The 22640-nt window shown below is 36.1% G+C and overlaps 1 protein-coding gene across 1 annotated transcript; it reads left to right on the top strand.

The window, feature by feature from the left end:
* Positions 1-3937: 3937 nt before the first annotated feature.
* LOC125678020 (phospholipase B1, membrane-associated-like) lies at positions 3938-18249 on the top strand. Its single transcript, XM_048916131.2, has 13 exons — positions 3938-4090; positions 6644-6747; positions 8004-8085; positions 9158-9216; positions 9430-9497; positions 9630-9673; positions 9834-9942; positions 11271-11403; positions 14316-14473; positions 15478-15649; positions 17425-17520; positions 17814-17882; positions 18149-18249. Exons 1-13 carry the CDS (start codon positions 4045-4047, stop codon positions 18188-18190), a joined length of 1182 nt encoding a protein of 393 aa, XP_048772088.1. The 5' UTR covers positions 3938-4044; the 3' UTR covers positions 18191-18249.
* The last annotated feature ends 4391 nt before the right edge of the window (positions 18250-22640 follow it).

Here is a 22640-nt window from a genome sequence, read left to right as displayed (position 1 = left end):
CGACAGGGAATGATTACTCCCCTTAGGTACCTGATCCCATCTCTGGCATATCCAGGGATCCATGATTACCCTACACTCTATTTTGTATTACTGATGGGAGTCATTAGATTGGTCACTGTTATCTTCACCTTTCATTAACGGAAAAATCTTCAGATATCGGAGATATAACCTCGGGAGTTTCTCTAAGATCCATATAAGGACATTCATTTTTTCGATATTCTTAAAATGATATTGACACTGAAATTCATTGCACTATTAAACTTTTTGAAGATGAAACGTTGACATATAAAAAATAATATAAAATCCCGTCATAGATGCTGAAACTCTAAACTCCGATGTAACAAAAACCCATCAATGCTTCCAAAAATGGTTGATCAAGTTTAATTCCAATAAAACCAAAATCTCCGAGTGTCTAGAAAACAAAATCCAATATGATGGTACATAATAGCATTCATATCGAAAGCGTTTATTATGCATTAGTCATGCCAGTTAGTCCATTTGGGACTTCGCAATATACACCCCATTTGGGGCCTCAATCTTTGGTAGCCAATCACTGGCTTGTGTTTTGTCACGCGATAGCTTGTGTTTTGTTGCGTGATCATAGCCTTTACATACATGATGAATAGTAAACACAATTTGTATATTGGATCTCGACTTTTAGAATCCGTTTCAAAAATGAAGGAACAAGTCTTTAAATGCAACAAAGATGTCAGAAAGCCCTACAAAGCGGAAACATCTGAGGGTGAGGGAAAGAAATGGAATACTCCTGGTCTTCCATGGAATACGATCATCAACCACAACTTCCTGTGTCCACTGCGTCAATGATTGACTAAGAAGAACTTAGAAAAAAACCCATTGTGCAACAGTAAGCTGTAGAAGGACAGACTGAGCAGCAGTCAGTGAGTTCAGGACATTTAAACCAGGCCTCGTCAATTGCCGAAAACAACACACAAGGGATCTTGCCTGCGATTCTTACACTGGCGTCGTCAATGTTGATATGTGGAGCACACAACGATTTATTTGGGCAACAATCTGTATTTATCACAAAGCAAAATAATTAAAAAAATACGTATGCAGACTTAAAATGAGTTTAGCTCATATGAATTACGGCACATTGATACCAAGTAGCTATGCCTTTGATCAGGTGATATTAGATTTAGGCCTAGCTTACAAGCTGGTGTTTATTATAATGCAAGATGGCACATCCCATTGAATTTTAATAACTGAAATTTATGTATTTACATTATCTTTATTACTTCATACAGGAACGTGGTGCTCTTGAACGTACAACTTCTTGGCATTTGTGTGAATATGTCAATTCGTACAATTTTGATCAATGTAGATACACTATCTACAATACACCTCTTCTTAAGATAACACGCATCCCCATTAAACTCCAGAGTCAGGTTGTATTTTATCCAAAATGTTTGGACCGACTATTGTGGTTTTCGTTGTATTGTGTGAGGTTGCTGGGGAGATGTTAAATGGTAAGACTTTTTTGTTAAATATTTCATTATAATGTTAAAACACGCAAAAGTTGTTGCGACGCTGATACCTGTGTTTTAAGTGAAGGTCAAAGATACTAATATGCATAATAAAATTATCAGCTGATTCAATCGAGCAGTGCCACTTTAAAACAACCAAAGCTTACACAGGAGCGTATTGAAAAATGGCTATTAATTTATATTCACAATTTTGTCCAAAGAATTCAAGGAACACAAGTCTGAAAATTGCAGCTTGTTTTTGCTGTACATTAGAAATGAAAAGATACGAATGACCACCACTGTGTGAAATTGTCATTTATTGAAATAACAAATGGTTCATATTACATAATCGTACATAACAATTAAGATTGACAGAAAATGGACTAATAATGACAAATTAACTAGTTAGAGTTAACACAGGCTGACTAGTCACACCACACAAAGTAATCAAGGCAATGATAACATGCACAACTTAAAAAAAATACTAACTATAGCAAAATGATGGTGGACACAAAGGTCATAAAGCAAGGAAACCTGCAGTATTTAACCACCCGATAATTACCAGGATTGAATAGATAAGTTGCATTTTGGATAACGTGGATCTCAGTTTGGTACGTGTGTTTTACAGAGACAAAAATATGCACAGCAGTCAAATACTGGGATGTGCAACATTAAGGACAATACATCAACGTAAATAATTTAAAAAAGAAAACATAGTCAAAAACAGGACATGGTAATTTCCTGAGTGGGAGGGGACAAGCGTGTGATAATCACCACAGTATTGTACAAGTCACATGAGTAAACAAAGAATGAAGAAAATATATGAATTATGAAAATGCACCTGTTTGTACAACGGTAAAAGAATTCACAATGAGATTTCCTTTTTTCACATTAGGAAAAACCCGTAACATTGACTCATTCTAGTATGAAAAATCAATGCCTATAAATATTTCTCGCACGCTAGAAAAATTTAACCTACAAAATCCCCAGAAAAACACCGAAAGGAAATAGCAGTCAAATACTGAATTGTTTCTACAAACATTGATGTACCCAGGGGAAAATTATAGAACGGAAGTACACGCAAGTCAGGAAGAACCAATGACATTGCCATATAACGTAAAAGAATTGACTCTTATTCAACGTTACTTACATTTGAATTTCACCTCCTCACTTGTTGAGCATAGTTTTTAAAAGAGCGTAAGCGGGCAGCCTCTGTTGTAGCACAAGTTACTATATTTAGCTACGCTACATCTATACGAAACTAGCAAACTTTGAAATAGAAACAACTCATTGTACCAATAAATGTTTATACTTATTGTGCTTTATAGACGAATAATATGAATATTACGTCACAGGTTATAAGTAGTTAACCACGTGTTTGAAAGAAAAACCTGTAATATTTTAACACGCTCTAATAGAAACATTTATTGGCGATGACCACTGGAGAAGAAGTGTTCTAAGGACGGTATAGTTCAAGATCTTGTTGCCACTTCTTCGTAATGTCTCCTTGGGGACGATTAAGTAAACATGCGAAAGCTTCAAACGATCAACGGAATCAGGCAGTGGGAAAAGAAGACAGACGATCATGAGTTACCCAGGGGACATGGAATGTCTATTAAAATGTATAGTCACGAAAAGGCCGCCATATTGTTAAGGGGTTAAATTTAGTTGACGTTACCGCATTAATGAAATTTACATAGTGTTTTGTTGCTCTGTCAATTACTGGAGAAAACAATAAAAAAAATGTGGTACATTTACAATTTGAAACAAAAAATAATTTCGTTGATGAAAAAATAGGAAACCCATGCTGTCCATATTGGAGAGGATTGTTGTCATCCTTACATGTGGGGAACTAAGAGTTGCTAGAGAAACACCTTATAATCCTACAGATGCGGGGACACGGAGTTTACTTTATACCCCTACTTCTGATGAAATTGACTTCCTTGTTATCTCTCTTTGCCGCTTCAAAATCATCTAGTGTCAACACAAGTCTCACCTAGAATTGAGGTCAAACTGTTCGCTCGGGATCATCTCTTTTCTTGTGTTTTTGACAGAGAATTAAGGAATAATCATAAAAAAGTTATAGAACTTGGTCGAAAGCGTTCCGCTCACGACCCAAATCGTTCATTCTTCATTATCAAGCTTGCCATTCTTGATAAGAACAATCCCGTCCAAACCGTCCAGCATGCATTCACCAATAAAAAAAACCCACAGTGACGTCAAATGACGTGATGATAGTAGGGGGCGCTCCAGACAAATCAACATGTATAATAAGAAATTAATTTTACCCTAAAGATTTGTTATTGTGTCTATGTTTTGTCCACCTTTCACAATTCTTGAAATCTTAACAATTCACGAAAGACCATCAGACATGTATTCAGTTCCTTATCAAACCATATCTGTGACAGTTTCGCGTGTACTATATGGTCGCGCTGTTGGAAGATTTACAGCTGATAAATGATATATCTTTAGAAATTGAGGCCACCAAGATACACCCAGTATCACGATATGATAAGCAGCTAGCCAGAGGATCCTATATCTCCCAGCCAGTGCCGTCATCATGTTGTTTGTGGTGATTTGCCTGTTTAGTCTTGCGGGTGTTCAAGGTTCGAATCTTTTTAATGAACGATTTATAATTGTAAGATATTGCATACCCTTGTGTTTGTTTCGTGTATGTCTCGTGTGTTGTATCTCCATATGAGTGAAAAATTCTCGAGAGGGATGTTAAACATTATACAATCAATCGTGCTTTATAATGCATGGAATCGTTACCATATGTGTTAAGACATCGGAATTTCGTGAAATTTATAAAACCCTGTTCGTACTTTGATCGCGAGTATTTGAACATTGTTCTTATTCTTTGTAATTAATGTCTATATTCATTTACTCTGTGATTTTGCTCACGCTGGTATACGTTTTATGATAACCTTTCAAAAGACAAATTTCTTTCAGCTTTCCACACATTTAAAATTCCAATCAATGAGACGAATGGATATGAGTTAATGTACCCATATTGGATTCCAAAATTTCACAAAAACCCTTGCAAACAGATATTATCATTTGTTGGATCCGCTCCCTTTATCTGCTCCTGGTGAATACATTATTTCCCATGAAAGAAAAACTTAAAACGTACTGTGCCGCAGCATATGCGAGGAATGAAACAGCTGTCGAATCTAAAAAATTCCAAATTTTCGTTAGCAAATTTCAAATCACAATTTATTTTTCGAAATCAACAATATTAAAACGTGTGATTTTTTAAAACACTTTACACGACCGGCCCTTATGATAAATTAAAGACTTGGCTTTTTAACATCATAGACAGCTGCTAAACGTCAATTTGATTCTACGCTCATGTACTCTGAAGATGAGATCATAATTACGTTGAAGTTCCCCATTGACCAAATCTACGTAGTCTTTAGGGATTTCAATAGTAAATAGTAACTGTATGGATACGAAAAGTGCTCTCTTCTTAGCTTACCTGTTGTTGTTTTTTTATTATTTTGAGGCAAAATTTATTAAAAAACTTTTACGTGAGTAGAAAAAACTTTGTTAAAATCACTCAAGATCTAGAAATAATGTTTTAAGCGCCTTTTCATGCTTGACTTGGTTGATATCATACAAAATTGTTGTGCGGTGATGTCAATTTGCCTCTGTAAACTAATATAAATATTTTTCCAGTTGTTCATAAATTTATAGAAGCCTGTAGATTCGTTTAATAATTGTACATTTTACCTGTTAATTATTACCATGCATGACATATTGTAATATTTTAGGAGAGAGACTTGCAAGTTGTTAAAACTTATTCCCAATCCTTTTGATTTCATCGATAAAATATGTTAGAAAAACCCAGAACAAACCTTAAATTCGACATTCAGATATATCGACGATGTTTTATCTATCAACAATCCTCATACATATTCGTTCGTTACTTTCAATGTATCAAAGTAGCAATTAAATGTTTGAATGTTTTGTTATAGTTAAATGAAAGGTGAAGATAACGAACAGTGATCAAATTCATAACTCCCTTTTTCAGAGAGCTACAGTTCTGCAGCTAGTTTAGTTAAATGACTTGCCATAGAAATGACATTCATTATTAAAGGCAAAAACATTGGAAATGTAAACACTGTGTAAACCGTTCCGGTCGTAATAAATATATTAAATGTATGTTTTATGTTTATATATCTCAACTGATTCGATATGCAAGAGCTTGTTCTGGGTATAGTCAGTTTTTAAATCGAGGTAAGCTACAGACAAACAAGTTGATGGTACAGGGATTTCAACAGTCTCGATTGAAGTCAGCATTTCCCAAATTCTATGGTCGTTGTAACGATCTAGTTCGTCAATACAACCTCGCATTGGCTCAAATGCTTTCTGACGTGTTTCATACCGATTGTTAAGCCGTTCTTGGCACACTGATTTTGACTGCGGATGACTCCGTTTACCTGATCAGGATATGGGGTTCACGGCGGGTGTGACCGGTCAACAGGGGATGGTTACTCCTCCTAGGCACCTGATCCCGCCTCTGGTGTGTCCAGGGGTCCGTGTTTGCCCAACTTTCTATTTTGTATTGCTTGTAGGAGTTATGAGATTGATCACTGTTCGTTATCTTCACCTTGCATAATGGTCTTTCTGAATATGTTAATGTGATATATACATTGTACTACATGCATCACTAATGAATCCGTACTTAATGAATATGTTAATGTGATATGTATAATGGTCTTCATGAATATGTTAATATGATATGTATAATGGTCTTTATGAATATGTTCATTTGATATATGTAATCGTCTTCATGTATATGTGAATGTGATATGTGTAATGATCTGTCTGAATATGTTAATGTTATATGTACATTACAACTACATGCATCACTAAGGAATGCGTATTTAACGAATATGTTAATGTGATATGTGTAATGGTCAACAGGGGATGCTTACTCCTCCTAGGCACTTGATCCCACCTCTGGTGTGTCCAGGGGTCCGTGTTTCCCCAACTATCTATTTTGTATTGCTTGTAGGAGTTATGAGATTGATCACTGTTCGTTATCTTCGCGTTACATGAATACGTCAATGTGATATGAACGTTGTACTACATGCATCACTAGGGGATGCATACTTAATGAATATGTTATTCTTATATTGTATTGTTCTCCTTAGCGGGTTGGTACGACAGATATGTTAAATTTTTTAACCACACTCTGCCAAACAATAGGACACTACTGGAGAAATGGCAGACTCACTTGAAGCTTTGGGAGGAAAATGTAAGTCAAATACTCATCAAATGTTTACACTCTAGAGCAATTCAAAAACTGTAAGTCAAATACCCATCAAATGTTTACACTCTAGAGCAATTCAAAAACTGTAAGTCAAATACTCATCTAATGTTTACACTCTAGAGCAATTCAAAAACTGTAAGTCAAATACTCATCTAATGTTTACACTCTAGAGCAATTCAAAAACTGTAAGTCAAATACTCATCAAATGTTTACACTCTAGAGCAATTCAAAAACTGTAAGTCAAATACCCATCAAATGTTTACACTCTAGAGCAATTCAAAAACTGTAAGTCAAATACTCATCAAATGTTTACACTCTAGAGCAATTCAAAAACTGTAAGTCAAATACTCATCAAATGTTTACACTCTTGAGCAATTCAAAAACTGTAAGTCAAATACTCATCAAATGTTTACACTCTAGAACAATTCAAAAACTGTAAGTCAAATACTCATCAAATGTTTACACTCTAGAGCAATTCAAAAACTGTAATTCAAATACTCATCAAATGTTTACACTCTAGAGCAATTCAAAAACTGTAATTCAAATACTCATCAAATGTTTACACTCTAGAGCAATTCAAAAACTGTAAGTCAAGTACTTATCAAATGTTTACACGCACAGGTTACTATTTAAAATGAATTTGAAGCACATCTTTATACATACTGTAAACCCATATCTTTAAGTAGCAATACCTTTGAGCACTTTATTCAATGTACAAATCCTTTTCTGCAGAGATTCATATTTAATTGCAGTGCGTTTGATAACGATCTAGTTGGTCAATACAATCTATCATTGGGTCAAATGCTGTCTGGCGTGTTTCATACCGATTGTTAAGCCGTTCTTGACACACTGATTTTGACTGCGGATAACTCCGTTTACCTGATCAGGATATAGGGTTCACGGCGGGTGTGACCGGTCGACAGGGGATACTTACTCCTCCTAGGCACCTGATACCACATCCGGTGTGTCTGCCCAACTTTCTATTTTGTATTGCTTGTAGGAGTTATGAAATTGATCACTGTTCGTTATCATCACCTTTTACGTACTATGCGCTAATTTGTGATTCCACTAAAATTGGTAGAAGTAACGAAGGTAGAGTAACGGATACTAAATAACATTACGGAGAGAACTTATTTAGGCAGTGCCTACTGTCCGATCCTATTATGAATTATCATATTAGAACACTGTTTTAAAAAATAACAAAACAAAAAAAACCGTTTTGTATCCTTATTTTTTTTCAGTCTAGTCGCAGCAAACGGTATCCAATTCCCAACTTTGACTGTCATAACACCCACCCGCATAATGGCCATCAATCCGCTAACGGTGAGAGCATTTTTAAAAGATAAGACAAATGCCTATATGTACGTATCTAAGGTAATTGGCATAATGCATTCGTTAAGCATTAACAGGAGTTTGTTAGAAAGAAGTTTCATTTAAACAAGAGGCCCATGGGTCGCACTATTCACCTGAATGACCTTGGTCCTGATATTCCTCAGAAGATTTTTACCGTCTTTAATCCCATGACAAGTATTTACCGTAAGATATTCAATCTACACCATAGGCACTTACAAAATCAGAATCACTGCTTGCTGTATTTACCTAGAATTTTATATGTCGATGGGAAGAGCGAATTTATTAAGATATTTTTAAAAAACATTGTATTTTCGTACACATTTCTGGCATATTTTTAGAAATGTATATTTTTCTTATTTTCACCAAGTGCAGACAAATCTTACAAAAAGTCTTAAGTGCAAAAAGGTCAACTTCTAAACATTCATCAGTCGTGTGAATTTGATGTATTTCACATTTATCATTATCCAACAATAAACATTTATTGTGATATAAATAACTCAAAATTGTTCAATCTTCTTTCTTTATACATTGAATACCTTAAATTTTATAACGTCATTTTTAAACACTCATTTGCTCCACAGGGTGAAAATCAAAATTCCGAAACCTTATTGCACATCTACAAGACATACCTTATCATATTCAATAAAGATTAAATTAATCAATGTTATTGCTTGAAGTAAAGGAAGAGTTTGAGGAGGAAGAAAGTGAAATAAATGCACGGACGGACGGACGGACGGACGAGAGTAACAACAAATTGTCCAAACTTTCTTTAGAACGTGCGGGCATGATTAAACTGCTCGCTGTGTATCAAGCTATGCTATAACTTTATGATAGAATATAATCATACAGCTACGTGTAATTTCCAAAATCATCATTGATCATTTTGTAAAACCATTATGGTACAATTCCCATAAAGATGTTAGATCGCAGGCGGATGTTCTCACAGGTAACCAAAGATTTCATTTTATCAGCATATTTCGGAAATGTTTTTGCTATAATGGTTTGTTAATTGAATTCCATGCATCGTCTCTATCGATCATAGTCCACGATCTGCACCCTGGGGATGTTCGCATTATCGCTGCCATGGGAGATTCTCTGACGGTAAGGAGAAGACATTTATAGAAGATTTTCTTTTCATGAGCGCATTATTAAAATCTGTAGAAACAAAATCTGCTCTGAACTTTAAGATAAATCTCTGAATTTCAGTCTTTGATAAAAAAAAAAAAAAAAACCCACCAGACAAACAACACTTTAAGGCTATACTGACGTGTTTCCTTTCATTCCTGTTTTATTTACGTTTATCTGTTTACACAGGCTGGGAATGGAATCCTTGCCACAAACATTATTGGAGATTTCATTGAATATCGTGGACAAGTATGGAGGTAATTGAAAAAACCTACCTGTAGATTTTGGATCCAGATTCAACAAAAAATATCGCCCATATCGAATACATGTATCTGTCTCAAAGACACGTTCAAAATAACATATTTGTTTTGTTTAACGTATTTTTAAAGCATTGGCGGTGACGGGGATCTGAGTACCACAATTACTTTACCAAGTAAGAAATGAACACTACATATTGCTCACATGTATAAAATCTTCCGAACGCTTACAGAAGACATATCAGAAATAGAGAGAATCAAATCTATTTTGAATTAAAGAGAATCGCAATATTTCAGTGCATATTTCGTTCATAAACTCGATGCGCAATATTGCAGATATTCTGGAGAAATTCGGTCAGTTCCTCTGGGGCCAGTCCTACGGAACGGGGGGTGTAGGATCGTCAAACTCAATGCTTAACTATGCACATCCCGGTGACGTGGCAGAGTAAGTAATTCTACGTCTGATGACGCAAATAAAATCTGGATATTCATATCATTAACAATAACAATTGTATTTCCCAGTTAATGTTATATGAGCCTCTTATCCTGTCAATTAATGTTGTTTTTTTTTTTTTATTTTCAATCAGAATTCTGTTGGGCGGTTTTCATATTTTATATTGTCCCGTGTGGATCTGGGTTAGAGTAGGTCCCCAGTACCCCCTTGCTTGTCGTAAGAGGCGACGAAATGGGGCGGTCCTTCGGATGAGACCGCAAAAACCGAGGCCCCGTGTCACAGCAGGTGTGGCATGATAAAGATCCCTCCCTGCTCAATGGCCATCAACGACGAGCATAGGCCTAAATTTTGCAGCCCTTCACCGGCAGTGGTGACGTCTCCATATGAGTGAAATATTCTCGAGAGGGACGTAAAACAATATTTAATATATCAATCATATTTTATATTATAAAATCGAATATCAAAAGGTTACTGTAAATGATTCTCCCTGATTTAATTAAGTATATTGAATGCTGATTGAGATCTAAAAATAGTGACTTTTATATTAAAGTGATGCTCATGTTCGTAGTCCCTACAGAAAGATCGGCCGTGGTACCTTAGTGGTAGAGCGTTCGCTTCGTAACCGGGAGGTCGTGAGTTCGAGCGCCGCTCGTGTCATGGCCCGCGTCAAACCTAAGACGTAAACATAGGTAATGATTGCTCCTTTGCCAAACGCTCGGCATTTAGAAGTGAGAATCACGGGTCTTTCAGATATGACATCAATAACGGAGTACCCGTGTCGCAGCAGGGTGTTGGCACGATAAAGAACCCTCACTGCTACGGTCCTGAGCGCTAAGTGTGTGACACGTCACATAAAGATTGTGACGTCTCAGTATGAGTGAAAAATTCTCGACGGGACGTGAAACAAAGAAACAACCAGAATTACATGCACAAAAAGTGAAAACTTGCATTTGCATGGGGGATGGGCATTGCGATATATCTTACTACTGAAAAGAGATCCTAATGATGAGAACAGAGGGGCTAAGCCCGTTTTGGGCCCGAACTCTGTAATACCATAAATACAGAAAGGGGTCTAACTCTGACCAAGATAAAAAAAACTAACCACTCGCTTCAATTGCCTAAATTTTTTAACTAGGTACGCTATGCGTAATTTGTCGTTTTCCTTGCATAGATCAATGTTTCAACTACTTACATGCCAAATTTCAAGCCACAGGTTCTTATAATAACAAAGATATACGTCATCGTTCTCTCTATTTCACTTAGGTTTACGGGCTTAGACCCTGTGGATGATAATCTGAATAATTTTTTATTCTATATAGAAATATGCCCGCACAAGCTGTTGCTCTAGTAAAGAGGTTAAAAGAGGACACCCACGTCCGATTCAATGACGACTGGAAAGTCGTGACCTTGTTCATTGGAGGAAATGATCTCTGCGATTATTGTCATGATCAGGTAGGTAAAATAGCATGCTATATTCGTCATGGCTTAATATGTCTCTGCTTTTATCTTGAATTATTTGTCTTATACTCCAAAAAAAAAAAGTGGAGGATATTCGATACGCAAGAGCCCCCCCATCTCTCTCTCTCTCTCTCTCTCTCTCTCTCTCTCTCTCTCTCTCTCTCTCTTTGTCTGCAAATCTAAATTCTGTTATAGGAAATTTGTTAACCCATACTATATTTATTTTTGCATTGAAGGAGACAATTTAACTTAATGATTTCTTCAAGTAATCACAGTCTGAATTTTTTCTTTTATGCTTTTCATCATTTTATGTAAATGATATAAGCTGAAAATTGTCCATTCTGTGAAAGAACTGATCGAGGCCCATGGGGCAGGGATCAATCTAATCAAAATCAGATCCTAAGTTACACTCACGGTTGCTACAATATCTAAGATCTGATATAAACCCATAGGGGTCACGTTCACACGACCTTTCGCTTGGAATATTTATGGAAACTATCAGCCAATCAGATTACACCATACAATGATGGCTATTTAGGCGGTTTCCGATCATTTGTAAACAATTTGCAGTAATCCTTCCCCCACGAAGTTTATTCCACGTTGTAAAAATGTATATTCGCACATAAGGACTTCTTAACTTTCGCAATAGTACCTACATTCCGTTCAAACAAACAACAAAACATACGATATAAAATACTTGTGCACCCTAATAAATTAATTATGCATTGCGATTTATTCATTAATAGGAATGAGTACAATTTGAATAGTTTTCAAGATGGTTTACTTAATTAAAACGCGAGGAATATAACACCAGTCGCCGTAAACGGTGCATTATGAAGTCTTATCTATCTGCGATGTGTTTTCTTTCAAACGAAACAATCACAGCCATTTTCCTTGAATTGTGAACACCGAAGATTTCATAGCCGACGCGCTGATTGGCTAGCATAAAGTTCCCATGAAGATGACCCATGGTCGGGTTATGTCAGATCTATACGGCAGAGTATACGGTGCGGATTTAAGAAGTCTGGTTTTAATTAGATTGGACAGAGATCAGTTCTTTCTCTCATAGAATGGACAGTTTGAGGCTAATATCCTACTTAAAACATCGCATCTTTTGTTCAAAGAATTGACAGGCTTTGGTACATCCATTGGCAGTGATACTAACGAATTTTTAAATGCTAAGTAGCTTGACAATATAACCAGTAGAAACATGTTTGTTTTCTTCACTTATTGAACAGTGTGGGATAAGTTATGCTACATGTGTGTTATATTCACTAACTCTATGGTACTGAGCTATACCAACATGGTCGCCTCTGATGGAGAGAGGATATTCGTTACACAATCAAAATTCAAGGATGTTAACGAAATCAAAGTACTATGGATACTGTCACTTTCTTAAAGGGAAAGGCAATCCAAGATATCTTAAAAAAATTATTAGTGGTAGGGCTAACGGCGGGTGTGACCGGTCGACAGGGGATGCTTACTCCTCCTAGGCACCTGATCCCATCTCTGGTGTGTCCAGGGGTCCGTGTTTGCACAACTATCTATTTTGTATTGCTTATATGAGTTATGAGATTGATCACTTTCGTTATCTACACCTTTCATGATATCAAAGATTTGTCATACTATTATGTTGATAAACGGCCTAAATAACCTTCAGTACTAATTTGGAGACGTTAACAATTGAAATTCAAGCTATTTATAGAGGCTGCCTTGATGTGGAACTCTTTTGTATTCAAGACCACAAAAGTCAATAATTTGGACGTCACACCGTCTATTACGGTTTTAATGAAATTCTAAGATCATCAAAGATGTGCATGTGGTAGATTTTACGAATAAATAGGTTGATACCTTCCTGTCAAGCAGTTATGATTACACTAATGCGAAGGGGAGATGTGAAAAGTGTTGGGTTTTTCTCTCGAAATTCCTGACCCAACCGAGTCATCTGAAAAGAAAAGACCATGTAAACTGTGGATCCATCATTTGCGTAATAACAAGTTGAGGTTCGAGAGATTTGCATGAAGAAACGTGAACCGTCTTCCTGGTCTGCGACTCGAATGGATCTCTTCTTTTCTTAATTTCTTCTTGCGAAAGAACGGGCTCAAATCTATACGGCTCTAAACTTAACTGTTCGTGACTTGTCATGTTTACAGTACTGCTGATGAAATAAACTGGAACCGACGGTGTGACGTTATAAATTAAACTTCAATGACCGCTTTCTTAGCGGCTGGTAGTTTTAAATATATGATATCTGGTGCATCAAAATTGGTACTGTGTAAGCTTTACATTACACATATATTGCTGAACTTTATACAGTTAAACATTTTTGTGTCATTTCAAATTTTCAAAGCATTTGGTAGGGCTATATTTTGTGGCGGAAGGTTTGATTAATCAAGAAGTTCTAAATCTGCATGATATTACAGTTTCTGTTTCATTCAATATATGTTCTATTTTTATACCCCTATACGCGTATTTCAGTTTCATAGCTCATACTTGGAACTACTTCAAATGTTGTAATATATTAATTTTGTTGAGATGGTGCGGTCGCATTCAAATGCGATTGTTTGTAGACCTAAGCGTCCATAGTGATGTCAAGAAGCATTCGTCAATACGTTTTCTTGTATTGTGTTGTTTTGACTTTTTATATTATGAGAATATCCCCTCTGCTTTCTATAAATGACGTCATAATTACAGGGAACACTCGTTGAACTGGTTTTTGTATTAGAGATAATTTGGCAACATAGCGTACGGTTAAAAATCTAGAGCATAAATCTGAAAATAATCTTTTGAGAACTAAAATGGAAAACAAAACCCGAAATTTCGAAAACAAAATTATCAAAGGGTTTATATTGATAAAGCTGATATGCTAAAACGATTCAGTAACCTTTGTATATATATCATTATAGACTCGTTATTCAGCTGCGAATTACATTCGACACATTCGGGATGCTTTGGATATTTTACACCGAGAGGTTCCGAAAATGTTCGTCAACCTTGTAGAAATATTTGATATTGCTCCAATTGCTGCAATGGATGGCGGCTTTATATGCAACCTTGCACACAAGTAAGAATGACCGTTGTGCTTGTACATGTGTTCAGTGCTAGTCACCCACGAATAAAATTTTCAGAGAGAGAGAGAGAGAGAAAGAGAGAGAGAGAGAGAGAGAGAGAGAGAGAGAGAGAGAGAGAGAGAGAGACACGAAGACGTTTAGTAAAGCAAAAATCATTTTTGTCTACTTATTTTAAGACAGGCTGCTAGAGTTGATGTAATTGTTCACTTTTATCATGAAATATGCGTTCAATACTCCAAGAAAAAGTTAAGTACATTGCAAAATATACAAATGATTTATATATTTAAGAGGTATCGGAAAATGTTAAACTGATATCAGATATGGAGGCCCGTTGTCCCGTTGTTTGTCATGTAACATTGTGTTGCCATATGTAAGTTTAGTAAACTTAATTCAGGTTTAAAAACAGCTGTTTCTAATCTTTGATCATACGATTGTGCCATGTTTGAAATATGGAAGTGACTTTCAACTAAATTTAATAAAGATAAGGATTCTTTATCGATATTGAAAGACTCCAAATGTGAAAACCTGCACACTAAATTTGGTACAAGTATTCTGTGTGTTCAGAGGAAAGCAAACTCCTTTTGCTTTGTTGCTTGAAAGTGGAATATGTCCATCTAAACCTAACCCTAATCCTACTGATTTTGACTATGGATAACTCCGTTTACCTGATCAAGATATAGGGCTTACGGTGGGTGTGACCGGTCGACAGGGGATGCTTGCTCCTACTAGGCACCTGATCCCACCTCTGGTATATCCAGGAGTCCCTGTTTGCCCAATTTTCTATTGCTTATAGGAGTAATGAGAGTGATCACTGTTCGTTATCTTTACCTTCTATTAATTTACAAGATATTCAGTAGCATTCTGACCTACTGTCATAGATTTTAAAAAAAAGATGATAAGACCTATTCGACGATATCGTGTTTTAACGACCAGTCCCTTAAAGAATCAAGCGTATTTTCGAAATATCTCATAAAAAAACAATTTGTTCTTCTTTCAGCGTCGTGTGTGACTGTGGACATGACAAAAATAATGCTGGAATGTTAAAAGCTGCATCATCGGCGTATCAACAGGAACTACGCAATTTAGTATTGTCAGGACGATATGACACACGGAATGATTTTACTGTCGTTTTACAACCATTCTTCAAGAACACGGAACCACCAACACTGGTAGGGATGTTCACTCATTACTGTAACCTTATCTTCGTATTACTAGACAAAAATAGTGTAACCTTGATTTTGTGCTACTACATGTGGATACTGTAAATACTGTAACCTTCGTGTTACTACATGTGAATACTGTAACCTTCGTGTCACTACATGCAAATACTGTAACCTTCGTGTCACTACATGCAAATACTGTAACCTTCGTGTCACTACATGTAAATACTGTAACCTTCGTGTCACTACATGCAAATACTGTAACCTTCGTGTCACTACATGCAAATACTGTAACCTTCGTGTCACTACATGTAAATACTGTAACCTTCGTGTCACTACATGCAAATACTGTAACCTTCGTGTCACTACATGTAAATACTGTAACCTTCGTGTCACTACATGCAAATACTGTAACCTTCGTGTCACTACATGCAAATACTGCAACCTTCGTGTTACTACATGTTAATACTGTAACCTTCGTGTTACTACATGTGGATACTGTAGCCTTCGTGTTGCTACATGTAAATACTGCAACCTTCGTGTCACTACATGCAAATACTGTAACCTTCGTGTCACTACATGCAAATACTGCAACCTTCGTGTTACTACATGTGAATACTGTAACCTTCGTGTTACTACATGTGGATACTGTAAATACTGCAACCTTCGTGTCACTACATGCAAATACTGTAACCTTCGTGTCACTACATGTAAATACTGTAGCCTTCGTGTTGCTAGATGTAAATACTGTAGCCTTCGTGTTGCTACATGTAAATACTGCAACCCTCGTGTTACTACATGTAAATATTATAACCTTCGTGTTATTACATGTAAATACGGTAACTTTCGTGTTGCTACATGTAAATACTGTAACCTTCGTGTCATTACATGCAAATACTGTAACCTTCGTGTCACTACATGCAAATACTGTAACCTTCGTGTCACTACATGCAAATACTGTAACCTTCGTGTCACTACATGCAAATACTGTAACCTTCGTGTTACTACATGCAAATACTGTAACCTTCGTGTTATTACTTGTAAATACTGTAGCCTTCATGTTGCTATATGTAAATACTGTAGCCTTCGTGTTGCTACATGTAAATACTGCAACCCTCGTGTTACTACATGTAAATATTATAACCTTCGTGTTATTACATGTAAATACGGTAACTTTCGTGTTGCTACATGTAAATACTGTAACCTTCGTGTCATTACATGCAAATACTGTAACCTTCGTGTTATTACTTGTAAATACTGTAGCCTTCATGTTGCTATATGTAAATACTGTAGCCTTCGTGTTGCTACATGTAAATACTGCAACACTCGTGTTACTACATGTAAATATTATAACCTTCGTGTTATTACATGTAAATACGGTAACCTTCGTGTTGCTACATGCAAAAACTGTAACCTTCGTGTCACTACATGTAATATCTCGTGTTATAGAGAGTCAGTATTTACTACATCTAAATATTCGTTATAGGGAGGCCGTATTTACTACATCTAAATATTCGTTATAGAGAGGCCGTATTTACTAAATCTAAATATTCGTTATAGGGAGGCCGTATTCACTAGATGTAAATATTTGTTATAGAGAGTCAGTATTTACTACATCTAAATATTCGTTATAGGGAGGCCGTATTTACTACATCTAAATATTCGTTATAGGGAGGCCGTATTCACTAGATGTAAATATTTGTTATAGTGAGGCAGGATTTACTACATATGAATATTCTTGTTATAGAGAGCCAGTATTCACTACATGTAAATATTCGTTATAGGGAGGCAGTATTGATCTGAGCTTCTTCTCCCCGGACTGTTTCCACTTCAGCGCTAAAGGCCAGTCTGCAGCGGCTCTGTCCCTATGGAATAACATGGTATCCCTAATCTTTTATTTTTGTTCCCACTGTCGCTAATCTTTTATTCTAATTCTTACGTCGAGATTATTCAAAGAATGTCCTGCCAAAAAGTAGTTTGAAAAATGTATCTCCCGCACAATTGTGATTATTTCATTGTTTATAAATGAAAATTTTGATGCTATTGCTGTGACAAATTTTCTCCGCCCACCATAAAGATGAACTCCAACATTTCGTATACATCAAAAGTATCCCATATACATGCATAGAGTGTTTCAGAGAGCACTTAATTTATCTTTATTTTTATCTTTAAGTTGGAAGCACCCTCATACAAAAAAGAAGAATGGCATTTATATGGAGATTTCCACTGCCCAGGAACTCATGTAAGACAATACATTCATCTACATATGTGTCTGTGTGTTGTTGTTTATCCCATTATGTGATTCAAATTTCACTAAAGCTGTACATTACAGTAGAAAGAACATTTAAAATCAATGAAAATTTAAAGTAAGATTAATATTTATCTCATTAGCAGTATATGATTCACGATTCTAGCCTTTCACTTCATAACTGTAGAATAAAAAACAACCAATCAGCATTTAAGATAAGATTACGGTCACACTAATGTGATAAAATTTGCTATTTTCAGGCTGGACATGACCATTCGTTCTTTACAACATATAAGAATTAAAGAGAAATTTTTTTTTTCAAAAGGATGTACTCTCAGCAATAAACAATTTCATTTTTGCGTTTGGGTGTTGTATCTTATTCAGGGCTGCGATTCTTCTTGTTCCTGGCGTACCCTCTACACTTTATCATAAATTTCTGTCACACAGTAATTCGTATTTGATAATGTGTGTTTTATCTTGTCTGTCGTATTTGATATGACATGACTGTCGCTGTGATTAGCAAGGAAGCTAACGTACTTAGGACTGCTTTCACAAACTATGGAAAATGTGGTGTGGTGACTCAATGCAAGGTGAAGATAACGAACAGTGATCAATCTCATAACTCCTACAAGCAATACAAAATAGATAGTTGGGCAAACACGGACCCCTGGACACACCAGAGGTGGGATCAGGTGCCTAGGAGGAGTAAGCATCCCCTGTTGACCGGTCACACCCGCCGTGAGCCCCATATCCTGATCAGGTAAACGGAGTTATCCGCAGTCAAAATCAGTGTGCCAAGAACGGCTTAACAATCGGTATGAAACACGTCAGACAGCATTTGACCCAATGCGAGGTTGTATTGACGAACTAGATCGTTATTGTAAACTGGACAGGTCTTATGCATGTGCACAATATCTATATAATAAATCAATCATTTAACAATCAACAGCTATATGAGCACACACTATACCCATAAACATGTATGTGTGCGCATGTACATTATAGATAATCAATATTGGTAATTTGGAAATAACAACGGCCATTGGTCATGATAAAATTTTTAATTAGTATGATAACGCATGTATACATTCAACTATGACCGAAAGACGAATATAAAGAACAGTGATCAATCTCTTAACTCCCACAAGCAATACAAAATAGAGAGTTGGGCAAATACGGACTCCTGAATATGCCAGAGGTGGGATCTGGTATCTAGGAGGTGTAAGCATCAACCGTGTCCATGTCCCTTTAAGCAATATTGTCTTAAGCAACAAGGTTTCCATAAACTTGATCTACTATCAATAAACGTGATTAGCGGTGTAAATATTACAATGGCGCGTGTTAATCAATACAGCAGTATGAGATCGCGTCATTTGTATCCATGTACACCATAATTTCTGTGGTAACGAGGGGGTTATTTATAATCGGTCTTTCCTATCCCCCTCGTTTCTGTCCAAGCCTTCATAAAGCATGTGGGAAATCAGTCGAGCTTCGGTTTGAATTTATTTCAGCTTATATATTTGATGTGAATCGTTCGAAAACTTACATAAATCAATTCATGAATAATTTTTCCGCAAGGGAATACAATTGAAACCATTTAATTCCACACTAAAGCAACGATAATCGTCGTCATTTCAAACACTACATTCTTTTGCTATCAAATTCGCCTCCATGATAAACAATGACTTCAGCGCATGCTTCACCTCCAATTGGCAAAACACCTAGGGTCCTAAAGGGGTGAAATGACTTACTATTAGTAAATCGCACAAAAATTTAACTTTTTCAGTTTATTTTCTCATCACACGCATTGCATTTCATTTCTGTGAATGGACTTATTCTTCTGAATATGAAAATAATGAATTACTGGAAACAAAATAAATAAAAATGCCATTGGGAATGAAAAATATTAAAAGACCATTCAAATTAATAATTCCTGAAATGAGATTAAATATCATTAAAGGAGCCGCATCTCGTATGTCTATTTCCCCCCTTTAATATTCATTTAATTTTATTTTCATACTTTTTCAAAATTATATTTATTCAATATAGCTTCCCTTTTCTAAGGGGGGGGGGGGGGGGGGGGGGGGGTCTCTTCTTATAGGGAATTTCATACCATGAATTGAAAAACAACAAATCTATGACAGAACAACAAACCTCTGACAGAAGAACTTTATCTGTTTATACAAACTGTTAAACTGCAAATCAGTAAAGATAATTAATTTCAGTTTACTTAACATTCATTGGCGGATCTCCACGTGGGAGGGGGTTGCAACCCCCGTTTTGATTTTGGAGTGGGAGAGAGAGATTTTCTATTCGGGAAAATGACTTTTAATCGCCCACATCTCTCCAACACGAGGTCAGCGCTTGGAAACAAGTGACCAATCGTAGATTCACTTGATGCCAAGTGTAATAATTGTCGGAATTCAATCAGTAAAGATATTTTCCAACCTGCAGAAATTATAATTCTTCATCGGCTGCACCTTACCCTTACCAACTGCAAAGCAGAAAGGTCCTTTTCATTTCAACACGTACTTGAAAAGATGTACTTACGTTCCACAATGGGCAAGGAGAGACTTTCTGGAGTGGCATTAATGAAGGATTACCCCCGATATCAAACTGGATATTAATGATATAACAAAGAGATTCATTCACATGCATCCGAAAAGAATCCATTGAACTCTTTTAGGGAAAATGCCGGATCAAAATTAATTTTAAATATTTATGGGGGAAGGGTTCAAAACTCCTGCAGGTTTTTGCAATCTGACATCGATATTCATTTACACTGATTATCATTTTCAACATCATCAAATTTTGTTTTAATTAAGGGGGGAGGGGGGGGGGGAGGTGTTGATGAAGACTAAGTGATTTAAGTTTTTTGTCAGACATTGAACATTTATCAATGAACATTGTGACTACGTTTGCCATTTTTAATTCTTTTTTAAAGGATGTTTTAATCGGTATCTAACTATTAAACTGCATGCATACGATAAAATAAGTACATTGTACAAAACACACATCATGGTATCAACAACAGTCAACAAATCCTCTGGTTACCCCCCCCCCCCTTTTGAAAATCTAGATCCGCACCGGATATTGTGGTCGAGATCATTCAAACATTATTCGATCCCATATATTTCAACACTTCTAGATCTGGGTTTTTGTTTTTGGTTGTTGTTTTTTTTTTCTCTTTCTTTTATTTGTTTGTTAGTTTTTTGGGGTTTTTTAAGGGGGGGGGGGGTATTACAACAATGACATTTTTCAAAACAAACAGCACAGCAAACACGCTATGCGCATTTATTTCAGACAATATCGAACTTGCGATTACATTTATATGTAAATTACATTTTCTTTTATTTTTCATTCCACCAAACACTTAGAATAATTTATGTAGCAACTTCCTTTTTATTTTTATTGTTTTCTGTATTTTCATATTCAGAAAAATATGCCCATTTACAAAAATACGAGGCGTGTGGTGAAAAAATAAACTAAAAAGGTTAGGTTTTTTGTGCGATTTACAAGGGCAAGGCATTTCACCCCTCTTGAGCCTCTAGGTGTTTTACAAATTGAGGTGACGCATGCGCTGAAGTCATTATTTATCATGAAGGCGAATTTGATAGCGAAAGAATGGAGTGTTTGAAATGACGACGATTACCGTTGCTTTAGTGTAGAATTGAATGTCTTCAATTGTATTCCCTTGCGGAAAAATCATTCATGAATTGATTTATGTAAGTTTTCGAACGATTCACTTCAAATAAAAGCTGAAATAAATTCAAACCGAAGCGCGACTGATTTCCCACATACTTTATGAAGGCTTGGACAGAAACGAGGGGGATAGGAAAGACCGATTATAAATAACCCCCTCGTTTCCACAGAAATTATGTACACCATAACAAGATGGAGTTATTTCATTGGATGTTTTATTTACAGTGGATTGCGTAATGTTCTAATGAGCCCAACTTTTATATAGCGACTGATGTCAAGGGTTAGTGCGACGTAACGAACCAATAACCCTTGGCGTGTGAAGATGGTTTTGTCAATGACTATCTTTTTGGATGACGAGTTTTTCCAGTAATACCGAAAAGATATCCAGCTGATGCTGAAGAGGGTGGAATAGCTACGTAATATTCGGCCATATCAGGTAATGTTAGACAGACGTAAATATTATCCTTCCAGTACACCAATGTATTCACATCTTTAAGAACTAACTAGGACTGAATTTCATTACCTACTCAGTCAAGAGCTGAAATGTGTCTTGTTTTCATCGGCGGCTAAAGCTAAATATTCCATCTTTTTGATATCCTGCCTATATACTGTGAAGTTGAGTGTATGGGGTTTATCTCATTTGTTAACGAATTACAGTATATTATGAGATTTTCTGTTCAATCACAAACTTTATCTTGCTGATCACACCTCTTGAACTTGATCTTAAATGCATCAATATCTTTATACATCTTCATTCTTTTTTGCAAGATAATTTCAAAGCTTGAGTCACCATGTCGTTGTAAGTAACAGTGAAACTGTCTAAAGTGTGCTTCAGTTCAAAAAATTAAATTGAGAGTGAATGGTAATTTACAGATTAACATATTGTTCAGGTATATTATTCCTGTTTGTGTAATGATAATTGACACTGAATGGAATAACATATATTGCATATAGTTGAGGGTAATATTGACAATTTTCATCCCAAGAAAGCCATTGTCAACCGAGGCGTCGCCGAGGTTGACAATGGTTTCTTGAGGGGAGACTATTTCC

The sequence above is a fragment of the Ostrea edulis genome, chromosome 10 (assembly GCF_947568905.1).
Source record: "Ostrea edulis chromosome 10, xbOstEdul1.1, whole genome shotgun sequence".
Lineage (NCBI taxonomy): Eukaryota > Metazoa > Mollusca > Bivalvia > Ostreida > Ostreidae > Ostrea > Ostrea edulis.
Note: the sequence above shows the minus strand (reverse complement) of the source record. Positions and strands in the feature narration are given on the sequence as shown.

Excerpts from the sequence above, each read along its gene's own strand:
- LOC125678020 (XM_048916131.2), top strand. The coding sequence starts at position 4,045 with ATGTTGTTTGTGGTGATTTGCCTGTTTAGTCTTGCGGGTGTTCAAG. Across the intron at positions 6,748-8,003 it reads TGAAGCTTTGGGAGGAAAAT|TCTAGTCGCAGCAAACGGTA; the intron begins GTAAGTCAAATA and ends ATTTTTTTTCAG. Across the intron at positions 9,217-9,429 it reads CCATGGGAGATTCTCTGACG|GCTGGGAATGGAATCCTTGC; the intron begins GTAAGGAGAAGA and ends CTGTTTACACAG.